The sequence below is a fragment of the Coenobita brevimanus genome, chromosome 17 (genome assembly GCF_032717465.1).
Source record: "Coenobita brevimanus isolate Jiangsu-jjx chromosome 17, ASM3271746v2, whole genome shotgun sequence".
NCBI lineage: Eukaryota > Metazoa > Arthropoda > Malacostraca > Decapoda > Coenobitidae > Coenobita > Coenobita brevimanus.
The window spans coordinates 39,383,855-39,398,854 of record NC_136970.1 but is presented as its reverse complement, the minus strand read 5'-3'; the positions used below and the strand labels follow the sequence as shown (position 1 = coordinate 39,398,854).

At 45.6% G+C, this 15,000-nt stretch overlaps 1 protein-coding gene across 1 annotated transcript in view; it reads left to right on the top strand.

Annotated features, from left to right (window-relative positions):
• LOC145391157 (putative neural-cadherin 2) overlaps positions 1 to 15,000 on the top strand; it is a 93,100-nt gene that overhangs the window by 41,230 nt on the left and 36,870 nt on the right. Inside the window, exons 18-26 of the mRNA XM_080265836.1 lie at positions 538 to 715; positions 2,613 to 2,786; positions 3,522 to 3,632; positions 3,705 to 3,763; positions 6,552 to 6,906; positions 9,353 to 9,508; positions 12,278 to 12,378; positions 14,147 to 14,156; positions 14,196 to 14,308. Of these exons, the coding sequence (XP_080121962.1) occupies positions 538 to 715; positions 2,613 to 2,786; positions 3,522 to 3,632; positions 3,705 to 3,763; positions 6,552 to 6,906; positions 9,353 to 9,508; positions 12,278 to 12,378; positions 14,147 to 14,156; positions 14,196 to 14,308 (1,257 nt within the window). The remainder of the gene's footprint in view (positions 1 to 537; positions 716 to 2,612; positions 2,787 to 3,521; positions 3,633 to 3,704; positions 3,764 to 6,551; positions 6,907 to 9,352; positions 9,509 to 12,277; positions 12,379 to 14,146; positions 14,157 to 14,195; positions 14,309 to 15,000) is intronic.

Sequence of the window (15,000 nt, the reverse complement as noted above, 5' to 3'; positions counted from 1 at the left end):
GTCTCTCATAACCTCACCTACTCTAATTCAACCTAACTTAACCTGATCCAACGTCCCCAGCCTAAAGATATAACCTAACGCTACCTAACACACCCTGAGCCAATCCACCCTGACCCAGCCTAACCTAACCTAACCCAACCCATCCCATCCCATCCTCATTTGACGTAGCCTGACCTAATCTAACCTAACTTAGACCTAACCCACCTCAATATTATCTATTTATCATCTATTGCCAGACGCCTTAATCCTGTAAGAAGTGACCACAAACAAATCGCCTCCATGTCGCTCTGTCTCCCGCCATTTCACTGCCCTGGTCCCAGCTCACACACCCCTCTCTCATATACCTCTCCATTCCAACCCTCCATCTCATCCTTGGCCTCCCCCTCCCTCTCCCCCCCTCCATCTCACTCACATACACTCTCCTCGTCAGTCTCTCACTCTCCATCCTCTCCACATGGCCAAACCACCTCAGTGTGTTTCTCCTAACGCTTCCTAACTTATATAACCTAACTTAATCCTATCTTTGCTATCATACAGACCAGTTCTTCTCGACAGGCTGGAATTGTGTTTCTCGGTGCGTGACGGGCGGCAGGGGGGCGAGGTGACGGCTCGGGTGACGGTAGAGGTGCGGGGGGTGAGTGTGAGTGATGTGACGCCAGCCATCCCCGTCACACTCCTGGCCCATCCCACACACGTCCTGCACCACCACCACCAGGTAAGGGGAGGGTGGCCTAGTGGTAAGGAAGTGGACTGCTGACCAAAAGAACGCGGGACCAAAGTTAAGAAAGGGAATAATTTGAGGATTAATATTTCTTGAAGCACATTGAGGTGGTTTGGCCATGTGGAGAGGATGGAAAGTGAGAGACTGACGAGGAGTGTGTGTGTAATTGAGGTGGAGGGAGGAGAGGGAGGGAGAGGCCAAGGATGAGATGGAGGGATGGAGTGGAGAGGTATATGAGAGAGGGGTGTGTGAGCTGGGAGCAGGGCAGAGAAATGGCAGGGGGCAGGGCGACATGGAGGCGATTTGTTTGTGGCCACCCCTTACGGGATTAAGGCGTCCGGCAATAGATAGATAGACGGAAACTTCTTGACAAAAATCTTAAACAATTTTGCGTAAGACATACCGAAATATCTTCACCCCCTCCCCCCCTACACGAAAAAAACATTACACTGCTCCTAAATGAGATATCGCAAGTATGCATTCAGTCTGGACGGTGGGTATCAGCGCAGAATTGGTGACGTGCAAAAGTGTGTGGCGCCATCAGATGTGCGGAGGAGTGTTCGGCCTAGGGAGTGAATTATCTAGTGTATACTCATCATCTGTATATATAAAAGATGAAGAAGAGGAAAATAGGAAGAGGGTAGGTAAAATAGGGAGAGGGAGAGGGTAGGGAAAATAGGGATAGGGAGAGGGTAGGTAAAATAGGGATAGGGAGAGGGTAGGGAAAATAGGGAAAAAGATGAAGGTTAAGGAAGCCCCCTAACATCTTCTCCTAAGCGATTTATTGTGCTTTTTACACCTTACTGTCCTCTTCTGTGTTACATAAATCCTTCCAATATCGCCATACTCTGCATAAAGCTCCCTAACACCTTTTCCTAAGCGATTTATTGTGCTTTTTACACCTTACTGTCCTCTTCTGTGTTACATAAATCCTTCCAATATCGCCATACTCTGCATAAAGCTCCCTAACACCTTTTCCTAAGCGATTTATTGTGCTTATTACACCTTACTGTCCTCTTCTGTGTTACATAAATCCTTCCAATATCGCCATACTCTGCATAAAGCTCCCTAACACCTTTTCCTAAGCGATTTATTTTGCTTATTACACCTTACTGTCCTCTTCTGTGTTACATAAATCCTTCCAATATCGCCATACTCTGCATAAAGCTCCCTAACACCTTTTCCTAAGCGATTTATTTTGCTTATTACACCTTACTGTCCTCTTCTGTGTTACATAAATCCTTCCAATTTCGCCATACTCTGCATAAAGCTCTCTAACACCTTTTCCTAAGCGATTTATTGTGCTTATTACACCTTACTGTCCTCTTCTGTGTTACATAAATCCTTCCAATATCGCCATACTCAAATAACGTACCAAGGGATATTAACCAGCCATACTCAAAAATAAATCGCTAAGGAAGGGGTGTTAGGGAGAGAATACGGGCCTAGAAGGGGGAAGGGGAGGTAGGGAAATGTGTGACGCTAACGTGACGCTAAGTCCCGTCACGCTGTCGACTTTGGTACACACACTTTGCCTCTTCATCTCCCCGCTTTCGCTTTCAGGTATCTGCTGCAGTTTTTCCCGTGTGTCCCTTTACCGCATTCTCGGTCTCTCTCTCCTCATCCTTCCATCAGTAGTTTTGCTTCAGTATTTTTGTTTTTCTAATATAGTCCACACACACACACACACACACACACACACACACAGTCCATCGTTCATATGTGTGTGTGTGTGTGTGTGTGTGTGTGTGTGTGTGTACTTTTGTTTTCTAATATAGTCCAGTTCAAATCTTCTCTCATTCATGCGTGTGTGTGTGTGTGTGTGTGTGTGTGTGTGTGTGTGTGTGTGATCCCTCAACCTCATCCTCAGTCTTCCCCTCCTCTCCCACAGGGCTCCGTACTAGAGAGGCTATTATCAGAAGTAGGAGCAATGACAAAGGCGAGGCTGCTCTCAGTGGAAAGGACAGAAGGAAAAGAATTACGTAAGGTGGTCAGTACGAGGGTGTGGTTGACTTCGGAGGCTCCCCTGCACCTGTACCACACCTTGCTGCATCACGCTCACCAGGTGAGAGAGAGAGAGAGAGAGAGAGAGAGAGAGAGAGAGAGAGAGACGGAAGTAGAAAAAGAAGGGAACGTAAGGAGGTGATGAATGACACTGAGAGAGAGAGAGAGAGAGAGAGAGAGAGAGAGAGAGAGAGAGAGAGAGAGAGAGAGAGAGAGAGAAACGAAGACGGATGTAGAAAAAGAAGTGAAGGTAAGGAGGTGATGACGAATAATGCTGAGAGAGAGAGAGAGAGAGAGAGAGAGAGAGAGAGAGAGAGAGAGAGAGATAAGGGAGGCTTGGTATGCTTCTCAGACTTTGGATTATTCTCACTCATATAGTATGTTATGAGAGAGAGAGAGAGAGAGAGAGAGAGAGAGAGAGAGAGAGAGAGAGAGAGAGAGAGAGAGAGAGAGAGAGAGAGAGAGGTGTTAGGGATAAGAGACTGACTTGATCTAAATATGAAATAGAGTCAGTGTAATATTAGCCAGTCACTTGTAAGAATATTGGAGTCTTTATAAGCGATACCTTTCCTCTAATTCTCCTGGCGTGCATACCTCAACGCTCATTGGATATCTGTCTATCTATCTATCTGTCTATCTGTCGGTCTGTCTATCTCTATTTTGTATCTATTTGTCTATCTGTGTATCTGTGTGTGTGTGTGTCTGAATATTCATTGAGAGATAGATAGGTAGATAGACTGACGGATAATATGAAGGGAATTAGCACATATACTCTACACTGTTCTCTGCCCACTAGCTAGGAGCCGCGTTGGGCGTTGAGCTGGGTGGCGTGGGCGTGGGGGCGTGTGGGGAAGGTGGCGGCGTTGAAGAGGGGTACAGTGTGGTGGACGCGGGCGGTGTGGCGGTGGTGGGCTGGCGTGGTGGGTGTGGTGGGTGTGGGTGGAGTGAGAAGAGGAAGGTGGAGCCACACACACACACCTGCACCCCACACACCTGTCTCAACGGGGGTCGATGCCTCCACACCCACTCGGGGCCAAGGTTAGTGGAGAGAGAGAGAGAGAGAGAGAGAGAGAGAGAGAGAGCATCAGCTACCTTAACCTCTGTATAATCCATTGACAACTCATTACTTCATTGTTTTATATAGACAGTTTTATTCAGTGCTGGGCAAAAAAAAATAGTAGTAGTAGTAGTAGTAGCAGTAGTAGTAGTAGTGGTAGTAGTAGTGGTAGTAGTAGTAGTAATAGCAGTAGTGGTAACATTATTATTATTATTATTATTAGTAGTAGTAGTAGTAGTAGTAATAGCAGTAGTGGTAACATTATTATTATTATTATTATTATTATTATTATTATTAGTAGTAGTAGTAGTAGTAGTAGTAGCAGCAGTAGCAGTAGTAGTAGTAGTAGTAGCAGTAGTAGTAGTAGTAGTAGTAGCAGTAGTAGTAGTAGTAGTAGTAGTAGTAGTAGTAGTAGTAGTAGTAGTAGCAGTAGTAGTAGTAGTAGTAGTAATAGCAGCACCAGCAGCAGCAGTAATAGTAGTAGTAGTAGTAGTAGCAGTAGTAGTAACAGTGTAGTAGTAATAGTAGTAGTTATAATCCCAGTAAACGACAAGCAGAAAGTGTTCCTCTCCTACAGTCCACCATGTCACTTTGAGCAGATAAGGAAAGGAGTTAAAAAGCGTTTGCATAACCTGGCAGGAGGACAGTCTAGTTACGCCAGTGCCACCACGCGAAGGGGCCTTTTCCAGTGCATTTTGGAACTGAAGGGATAAGTTACAGCTTTTATTTAACCCCTCAATGGTAAGGATAAGTCTTAGGTTCAGTAAAGTCGTCTGTTGGAGCAATTTAATATGTTACCTTAGTGGAGAGAACGGAGAATGGAAGATTGACTAAGAGGGTGTATGTAGGAGAATTGGAGGGAGGGAGAGGGAGGGGTAGACCGAGGATGAGGTGAAGGAATGGAGTTGAGAGGTATATGAGGGAAGAGGGAGTGAGTTGGGAGGAGGGCAGTCAAGTGGTGGGTGACAGAGCGACTCGGAGGCGTTTTGTCTGCGGCCACCTTTTGCGGGATTAGGGTGTCGGGCAATAGATAGATAGATAGATTCCCCCCCCCTTATTTTAACTTTTCCACGAACGGTTCTCTGAAAAATAATGCATCTGAAATGAAAAAATCTCCTCCAAAAAATCTATTTGTTTATATTCAGACGCGTTAATCCCATAAAGGGTGGCCACAAACAAATCGCCTCCATGTCGCCCTGTCCCCAGCCATTTCACTGCCCTCCCCCCAGCTAACACCCCACTCTCATATCCCTCTCAGTTTCATCCCTCCAACTCATCCTAGGTCTCTCCCTTCCTCTCCCCCTCCACCTCACTCACATACACTCTCCTAGTTAGTCTCTCACTTGGTCTCCCCCTCCTTCTCCCCATCCATCTCACTCACGTACACTCTCCTAGTTAGTCTCTCACCGGTCTCCCCCTCTTTTTCCCCCCTTCGCCTCACTCACATTCACTCTCCTAGTTAGTCTCTCACCCGGTCTCCCCCTCCTTCTCCCCATCCACCTCACATACACTCTCCTAGTTAGTCTCTCACTCCCCAAGACATTGACAGTGCTGCATCTTAGTACACAGAAGGGAAGAATTATTGTGTTTGTAGTGTCGTCAGGTTATTAGACACGAGAGTTTAGCCTCCCTCTACGGGCCGTAATTATAAACTCTCCTAAGCTGAGTTGTACATAAGATTGCCTATGAATACGTTTACTTTGTCTCATGCACCTACCAAATTCCCCACACTCAGATTAGAGGGGTAGACCGAGCATGAGATGGAGATAGAGAGGTATATGAGAGTGTGGGTGTAAGTTGAGGAGATGGGAACTAAGAGAGTGTACTGTATGTGGGTGAGGTGGAGGGGGGTGAGGGAGGGGGAGACCGAGGATGAGATGGAGGGATGGAGTTGAGAGGTATATGAGACCGGGGGGAGGTGTAAGTTGGGGGGAAGGCAGCGAAGTGGCAGGGGACAAGGCGACATGGAGGCGATTTGTTTGTGGCCATCCCTTACAGGCTTAAGGCGTCTGGTTATGCATAGGATAACATGAAAACTGAAACGACGTATGATAATACTAAAGATCTGTTTACCCTGGAAGGTGCAAGGGACAGGGCGAAATGGAGGCGATTTGTTTGTGGCCACCCGTTACATGCTTAAGGCGTCTGGCTGTGGAAAGGAGAAAATGAAAAACAATACGATCTGTGATAAAATTAATCTGTTTACCTTGGAAGTTGTTCAAAAGACTTAATCACTTCCGCAGGTATAATCACTTCCGCAGGTATAATCACTTCCGCAGGTATAATCACTTCCGCAGGTGTAATCACTTCCAATAATCACTTCCGCAGGTATAATCACTTCCGAAAATCACTTCCACAGGTATAATCACTTCCGTTTAATCACTTCCGTAGGTATAATCACTTCCGTATAATCACTTCCGCGGGTATAATCACTTCCGCAGGTATAATCACTTCCGCAGGTATAATCACTTCCGTAGGTATAATCACTTCCGTAGGTATAATCACTTCCGTAGGTATAATCACTTCCCTATGTATAATCACTTCCGTAGGTATAATCACTTCCCTATGTATAATCACTTCCGTAGGTATAATCACTTCCCCAGGTATAATCACTTCCGCAGGTATAATCACTTCCGCAGGTGTAATCACTTCCGATAATCACGTCCGCAGGTATAATCACTTCCGATAATCACTTCCGCAGGTATAGTCACTTCCGCAGGTATAATCACTTCCGTATAACCACTTCCGCAGGTATACTCACTTCCGCAGATGTTTGTGCCCACACGGAACAAGCGGACCGCGGTGTAAGGTCCTGACAAGACACTTCCGGGGATCAAAAGGCGGAAGTGAAGGTACCTGGGCGTGGATAGAACCGCCTCCACCTGGCCCACGAACACACCTCACCTTCGACTTCCGCACCGACTCACCTGACGCGACCCTCCTCTACTCCGGACCCGACCACATGGAGTCTGGTGCAAGGAAGAGTGTGGTGGCTGTGGGGTTGGTGGGAGGACGAGCTACACTGATCTTTGAGGGGGAGGCGGGCCCTGTTGCTGTTCAATTAAGTACTTCATACCTGGCTGACCTTACCTGGCATACTGTACACCTGGTTTGGGATGGAAAGGTGAGTTTGGAGGGTACTAGTCTCTCTCTCTCTCTCTCTCTCCCCCTATTTCTGTCTGTCTGTCTGTCTGTCTGTCTGTCTCTGTCTCTGTCTCTCTCTCTCTCTCTCTCTCTCGCACAACAATGAGTTCACTATCTTCACCACAGTATATTACAGTAAGTGGCTGAAGTGCGAGCTGTTGTGTTCAGCAAAATCCATTTCAGAACAATGCGAATTTAATTTAATCATTGTAGAATAGGTGATCTTATTATTACCTTTACTAGAGGTTACTAAGATGCGAATGAATGTGTTGGTGTGGATGAGTAAATTAGGAGTGTGTCGTCCTGTCTCGGCTACCTCCCTTTCTTTGGGGGGAGCGGCCTAGGTATATAGATAGATAGATAGACTAGAGCCTTGCGTTAATTAGGTATGATTTGTGGTTCTTTCTCTACGGTCGTCACTCATCCAGTTACATCGCTTCACATTTCCCAATCTCCCTTCTCCACTCCTGCCCAGTCATTGCATCCCACCTTATACAATTCCTCCACCTTTACTGCGACTTTATCCTTGATCCTTGTCCTTCCACCTTGTCCCTCCACCTTGACCTTCCGCCTTGACCTTCCACCTTGACCTTCCACCTTGACCTTCCACCTTGTCCTTCTTCACCCCTCCCTACCCACCGTCTTTACATCCCACCTTATACAATTCCTTCATCTGTACTGCGACCTTAGCCTTGATCCTTGTCCTTCCACCTCCCATTTCTCTCCCACTCCATGCTAATCCTCCCACCTCTACCCTCTCCATATGTCCTGCTCTCTGAGTCTTTTCATTACAGGATTTTACTCTCTATAGTATTACTGCTTAGCTTCATTTCGGTTCGTAGCTGCAATATACTTCTGTTATTTCTCCTCTACTCACACCATCATTCTGACCCAGCTGTCTTTTCCCCTAGCAGCTCAGAATATGCGGTTATAATCAATATTTTCTCTATCCTTTACTCCAGTCCTTCATTTATGCAACAGGTCAACTCTGGAACTGTCTTCCTCTGTCTGTATTTCCTGCTTCCTATGATCTCCAGTCTTTCAGACGCAGCGTGTCCAGGCATCTCGAAATGAAGGGATCTTGAATTTGGCTCTCTTTTGCATTGTTTTTGTTTTTTCTTGGAAGGAACGGTTTTGCGGGCTCCTGGCCTTTGGTTCCTTCTTCCTTGCATAAAGAAAAAAATACCATATGACCTTTTGTTGTCTGAGCGCCTGTCTCTTCTGGAAGCTTGTGGTCGTCCGTAGCGATAGGAAAATTATCATGTTATTTTATAAGAACGACAAAGAATGGAGAATGCTAAGTCTTTCCATGTCTTTCGTCTTCCTTCAGACACAAATCAAAGTTACGGGAGGGAGTAAATCGTAAATATGCTCTTAAATCTCATCCCAGTGGCTCTGTCAATCCTCAAGTCTGCTATCTGTACAGGCAATGCAGTTTGTGATTTACGATTGTGTGGTTGGCTCCTGGCAGACTTCACCCACCATGCAACGAACACCCAGCCACGTATTGCTCTTCTAAGCTCACTTTTGTCGTCTTTATAATACAATTTCTTCTTGACGAATATCTGTCTATCTATCTATTGCCAGACGCCTTAATCCCGTAAGGGGTGGCCACAGACAAATCGCGTCCATGTCGCCCTGTCCCCCGCCATTTCACTGCCCTGCTCCCAGCTCACACTCCCCTCTCTCATATACCCTTCCACTCCATCCCTGCATCTCATCCTTGGCCTCCCCCTCCCTCTCCCCCCCTCCACCTCACTCACATACACTCTCCTCGTCAGTCTCTCACTCTCCTCCTCTCCACATGATCAAACCACCTGAGTGTGTTTCTCCTAACGCTTCTACACCACTTCATTCCACAACCCATCCACCCCCTCAAAGCCCCACACCTGTATTTTACCTTCAGAGACAATATTTGATCACACTATCTATTGCCAGACGTCTTAATCCCTTAAGGGGTGGCCACAAACAAATCGCCTCCATGTCGCTCTGTTCCCCCCCCCCCATTTCACAACAACTATTATTTGTAGCCTAATATGTCATCTTTCTAGGCAGTGCAGTTTTCAGCTCTGTGGGTTGTTTGTGGGAAATCTCACCCTCCACAGACCACCCAACACCCATTCCTTATTTTACCACAAATTTATCATCCTGTTTCAACCTCAAATTAACCATCCTTTTTCAGGTGCTTTAGTTTGTGTTTCTTGACTGTGTGGATGGTTCTCTGGGGTCAAAATTCTTCCACCTAAACACTCTTCTTTAACTTCAGAATTTTCACTTCCTCTTTCATCTCAATCTGTAATCTTTTTCAGGTGCTGCAGTTTGTGGTTAACGACTGCACAGGCGGATCGTGGGAGTCAAAATTCTCCCATCCATCCACCACCACCACCTCATCCCCCTCAACTCCCTCGCCCCCTCACCCCTGCCAGGTCACCACACAACTCCCCGCTGCCTACCAAGGACTGAACCCCTGTCGGCCGCTACAGGTGGGGGGCCTGGCTCACCCCGTGCCCTCTCACCTCACCCGCGTCCTCCCCGCCACACCGCTCTCTGGCTGCCTCAGGAACCTTAGGATAAATGGAGAGGTAGGCAGCATCAGAAGAGAGAGAGAAAAAAAATACTTCCTTCAATCCGAGGACTTATAATTTATTTTGCTGCTATAAAGACTCATTCAGATTAGGAAAAACTTAATATCAGTCACTTCATGTCAGTCACTTCATATCAGTCACTTCGTATCAGTCACTTCGTATCAGTCACTTCATATCAGTCACTTCATGTCAGTCACTTCATATCAGTCACTTCATATCAGTCACTTCATGTCAGTCACTTCGTATCAGTCACTTCATATCAGTCACTTCATATCAGTCACTTCATATCAGTCACTTCATATCAGTCACTTCATATCAGTCACTTCGTATCAGTCACTTCGTATCAGTCACTTCGTATCAGTCACTTCATATCAGTCACTTCATATCAGTCACTTCTTCAATGACATGAGTTACGTTTCCTCACCTCTATGGATCAGTTATTCCTCAGGAGCCATTAAATACTGCATGAATGTGCTTAATTGAAGGGCCTGTCATTATCATTTTTTTTTTTAAATGCAAGGAAGAAGGAACCAAAGGCCAGGAGCCGCAAACCGTCCCTTCCAAGAAAAAAAAAAACAATAGAAAAAGAGAGCCAAATTCAAGATCCGTTCATTTCGAGATGCCTGGACACACTGCGTTTGAAAGACTGGAGATCATAGGAAGCAGGAAATACAGACAGAGGGAGACAGTTCCAGAGTTGACCATGGCACCTGTTACGGTACACACATAAATATATTCCGTAGAGTCTTATGTGTCAGTACAGTCTGGGTATGCTGCTGAACACTACTGCATCACTTCCCCTTGCGTAACACATTTTGGGAAGTGGTTGTAGCCTAATGATGTCCAAGGTTTATACTGTTCTGTTTATTCAGCCGTGACCTTGATTTCTTATATTATCAGTGATTCGTGGATTTTTTTATTCATTGTTGTTGTTTGTTTAAGTCAGGTCGTTCAGGCTGAGCAGACCCGTCGACCACAGGTAAGCAACTGCTCTTGTGTGGCCGTTCTACAGATTCAGGACAGTACATACACTGTGTAGGAACTGAGCCCGCTATTGGAAGGAACAGTTTGCGGACTCCTGGCCTTTGTTTCCTTCTTCCTAGCATTAAAAAAAAAAAAAAGTCAGCGGCTCACGAAGGTCGGGCCAGGGTCCTTCCCACGGCGAGTTGCAGGGAGATATGAGGTTTGTTTCCCAGATGGACGCCGCAGCTGCTCCACCCAAGAGACGCAGTGCCACCACGTGTAGGCTCCTGAGCGTCTCTGTGCATAGTAAAAGAGATATATAAAATACAGGAAAATATCACCATTACTACTTTCTGAAAACTGTGGAGAACGTAATCACACTAATGCTAATAACTTAAGTCATTTATTAACATTATATTTTAGAGACATGATGCAGTTTATGGAAATGCGGTGGAAAGGCGATTTGACTCAGCTTATTGCCAAAGTTTTCACATTTCTTGAGAGAGAGAGAGAGAGAGAGAGAGAGAGAGAGAGAGAGAGAGAGAGGACAAGCAGTGCCTCAAAAGGACAGACGATCCATTCACCTACCAAACACCTCAATCAAATTAGTGTATATTGAAATGGAGAGAGAGAGAGAGAGAGAGAGAGAGAGAGAGAGAGAGAGAGAGAGAGAGAGAGAGAGAGAGAGAGAGGACAAGCAGTGCTCCAAACGGACACACGATTCATACAACTACCAAACACCTCAAACAGATTAGTGTATATTGGAAGAGAGAGAGAGAGAGAGAGAGAGAGAGAGAGAGAGGAGAAGCAGTGCCTCAAAAGGACACACGATCCATACACCTACCAAACACCTCACAGTCAAATTAATAAATATCAGAAGTGGAAGAAAAATCTGGCAAGTTAATCCTTAAGGAGACAAAGAAAAAAAAAAAGGATTTTATATTAATCCCTTAAATTCGGGTGACGTCTCTCTCTCTCTCTCTCTCTCTCTCTCTCTCTCTCTCTCTCTCTCAAAACTGAGTAGGATTTTATATTAATCCCTTAAAATCGGGTAACGTATTCTCTCTCTCTCTCTCTCTCTCTCTCTCTCTCTCTCTCTCCGTCCGTCCGTCTGTCTGTCTGTCTCTCTCTCTCCCTCTCTCTCTCTCTCTCTCGGGTCGCAGGTTATACAAGATGTGTAGCTGATCACCCTTCCCTTTTTTTTCTATTCAATTCTAATTTAACTTCTAACCTGTCTAACAAATTAACCTAACTGACTAGCAAATTAACCTGACTAGCAAATTAACCTGACTAGCAAATTGACCTGACTAGCAAATTAACCTGACTAGCAAATTGACCGGACTAGCAAATTAACCTGACTAGCAAATTGACCTGACTAGCAAATTGACCTGACTAGCAAATTAACCTGACTAGCAAATTGACCTAACTGACTAGCAAATTAACCTAACCTGACCTTACCCTTTGTATTTTTATTTCCCTTCTCCCTCCTGCCTTTGTCTTGCATCATCTCTTGTCCTTCTTTGTTTTTGCTTCTTTGTCTTGATGGCCGTTTGAAGATGTTTCCAAGGATCTTAGTGGAAGGAGTTGGAAAATAAACATGACCTTTCTATCTATCGTCTATCCATCTATCTATCCATAGCCAGTTGCCTTAATCCCGCAAAGGGTGTCCACAAACAAATCTCCTCCATGTAACCCTGACCCAACCTAACCTAGATATTCCTGGATAAGAGAAAATGCAAAATAGGTAAAATTGAACTCAGCTCCCAGAATTGGTTACTATTGCCCCCCGTGTCCCTATTTCAGCTGGTGGACATGGGCGACGGACTAGTGGGTGTGGGCAGCAGGATGGGGTGTGCTGTGGGCCAGTGTGTGGGCAGAGGGACCTACTGTGGGGAGCATGGCAGGTGAGTCCTAAGCAGGTGGAAGAAGAGTACTGAAGCAGATGGTATGATGCACGTAAAGTAACTCCATCTGATTTCATCTGTTGGCAGGATTCACGTAACTCAAGCTGTTGGCATAATACACGTAACTCCATCTGTTGGCATAAGACACGTACATAACTCCATCTGTTGGCGTAATACACGTATATAACTCCACCTGTTGGCATAATACACGTACATAACTCCATCTGTTGGCATAATACACGTACATAACTCCATCTGTTGGCATAATACACGTACATAACTCCATCTGTTGGCATAATACACGTACATAACTCCATCTGTTGGCACTTTGGTCGATTGGATGGAATACTGGGCAAGTAGTAGTACTAGTAGTAGTAGTAGTAGTAGTAGTGGTGGTGGTGGTGGTGGTGGTGGTAGTAGCAGTGGTGATGGTGGTGCTCGTCATGGTAGAAGTATTATTATTATTATTATTATTGTTATTGTTATTATTATTATTATTATTGTTATTGTTATTATTATTATCAGTAGTAGTAGAAGTACTATTGGTGGTGGTGGTGGAAATACGAGTAGTAGTAGTAGTAGTAGTAGTAGTATTGGTGGTGGTGCTGGTCGTGGTGAAGTAGTAGTAGTAGTAATTGTAGTAGTAGTAATTGTAGTAGTAGTAATTGTAGTAGTAGTAATTGTAGTAGTAGTAGCAGTAGTAGTAGTAGTAGTAGCAGTAGTAGTAGTAGTAGTAGCAGTAGTAGTAGTAGTAGTAGAAGCAGTAGTAATAGTAGTAGTAGGAGTGGTGCTGGTCGTGGTGGAAGTAGTAACAGTAGTAGTGGTAGTAGTGGTGGTGGTGTTGGTAGTGGAAGAGGTAGTGGTAGTCATGGTATTTGTATTGGTAATAGTTGTGATGGCGGTAGTAGCAGTTGTATTAGTAGTAGAGGCAGAAGTAGTAGTAGTAACAAGTGTGAAGTAACATAATCAGTTTTCATCCGACAGGACTGGGCCAATCCGTATCTATCTACCTATCTGTTGTCAGACGCCTTAATCCTGTTAGAGGTGGCCACAAACAAATCGCCTCCATGTCGCCCTGTCCCCCGCGATTTGACTGCCCTGATTCCAGCTCACATCCCCCTCTCTCATATACCTCTCCACTCCATCCCTCCATCTCATCCTTGGCCTCCCCTCTCCCACTCCCCTTCACCTCACACACACACACTCTCCTCGTCAGTCTTTCACTCTCCATACCCCCAACTTACACCCCCCTCTCTCATATACCTCTCCACTCCATCCCTTCATCTCATCCTTGGCCTCCCCATCCCTCTCCCCCCCTCCACCTCACCCACATGCACTCTCCTCGTCAGTCTCTCACTCTCCATCCTCTCCAATCCATAACTAGAATACTTAATCGTGGCTGCAGGAAATTTAGTCTTAGATAGGAGGTGCAGGGCAGTGAAATTGCGGGGGACAGGGTGACTTGGAGGCGATCTGTTTGTGGCTACCCCGTATGAGGGATTAAGGCGTCTGGCAATAGATAGATAGATAGATAGATAGATATGAGGTAGGAGAGTGACCTTAATTGCTCCTTAAATTGACCCTCATATCAGACCAGGTCATTAACTGAACTGAAGGGGGTTTGGAATCTAGAGAGAGAGAGAGAGAGAGAGAGAGAGAGATTTATATCAGTAATCTCTTACCAATATATCTCATTTTTGCAGAGAGAGAGAGAGAGAGAGAGACGTTATATCAGTAATCCCCTCCTAATACTCTCCCTCATTTGCAGCTGTGAGGGTGTGGGTGACGGGGTGGGGTGTGGGTGTGACAGTGGGTGGGGTGGGGAGGCCTGTTCCACCCCATCCACACCCTCCACCCTCCATCCACACGGCTTTATCAGGCTCACCCTCTCATTCACTCCACTCGCCTACTCCACCACGCTCCACTTAAGGTAACGACATCCACTTTTGCCTTGGTCTTACGCTTATTTCATCCACTTAATATTTACTTGAGGTGTTTTGGATTCAGTAGCCTACAAGATGATGTTAAGGTGCAATGTACAGTCGCCTCCATTTATAAGTAGTACAGGGGCCAAAATCTCCATCTCTCCATCTTCAGTGCTGAGTCGTAACCATAACACTAGAAGGTGGTGGTAGTCACGAAGAAGTGCTATGGAGAGGATAAAGAGCTGAGTTACGTGGAATAAGGGACACCAGGAAGAAATTCTGGGCCAAGTTAGTGTGAAAGGAGTGTAGTGTATTTACGTATTCCCGGCTGTTAAGGAAGTTCCCTAACACCTCTTCCTAAGCGATTTATTTTTGGATATGGCTGGGTAATATCGTTTTGCACATAATTTACAAAGTTTTTGGTGATATTAGAATGATTTAGGTAACACAAAATATGATGGCAAGGTCTGTATATCTATCTAGTGCCAGACGCCGTAATCTCGTAAGGGGTGGCCACAAACAAATCGCCTCCTTGTCGGCCTGTCCCTCGCCATTTCACTGCCCTGCTCCCAGTTCACACACCCCTCTCTCATTTACCTCTCCACGCTATCCCTCCATCTTATCCTTGGACTCCCCCTCCCTCTCCCCCTTTCCACCTCACTCACATACACCCTCCTTGTCAGTCTCTCACTCTCCA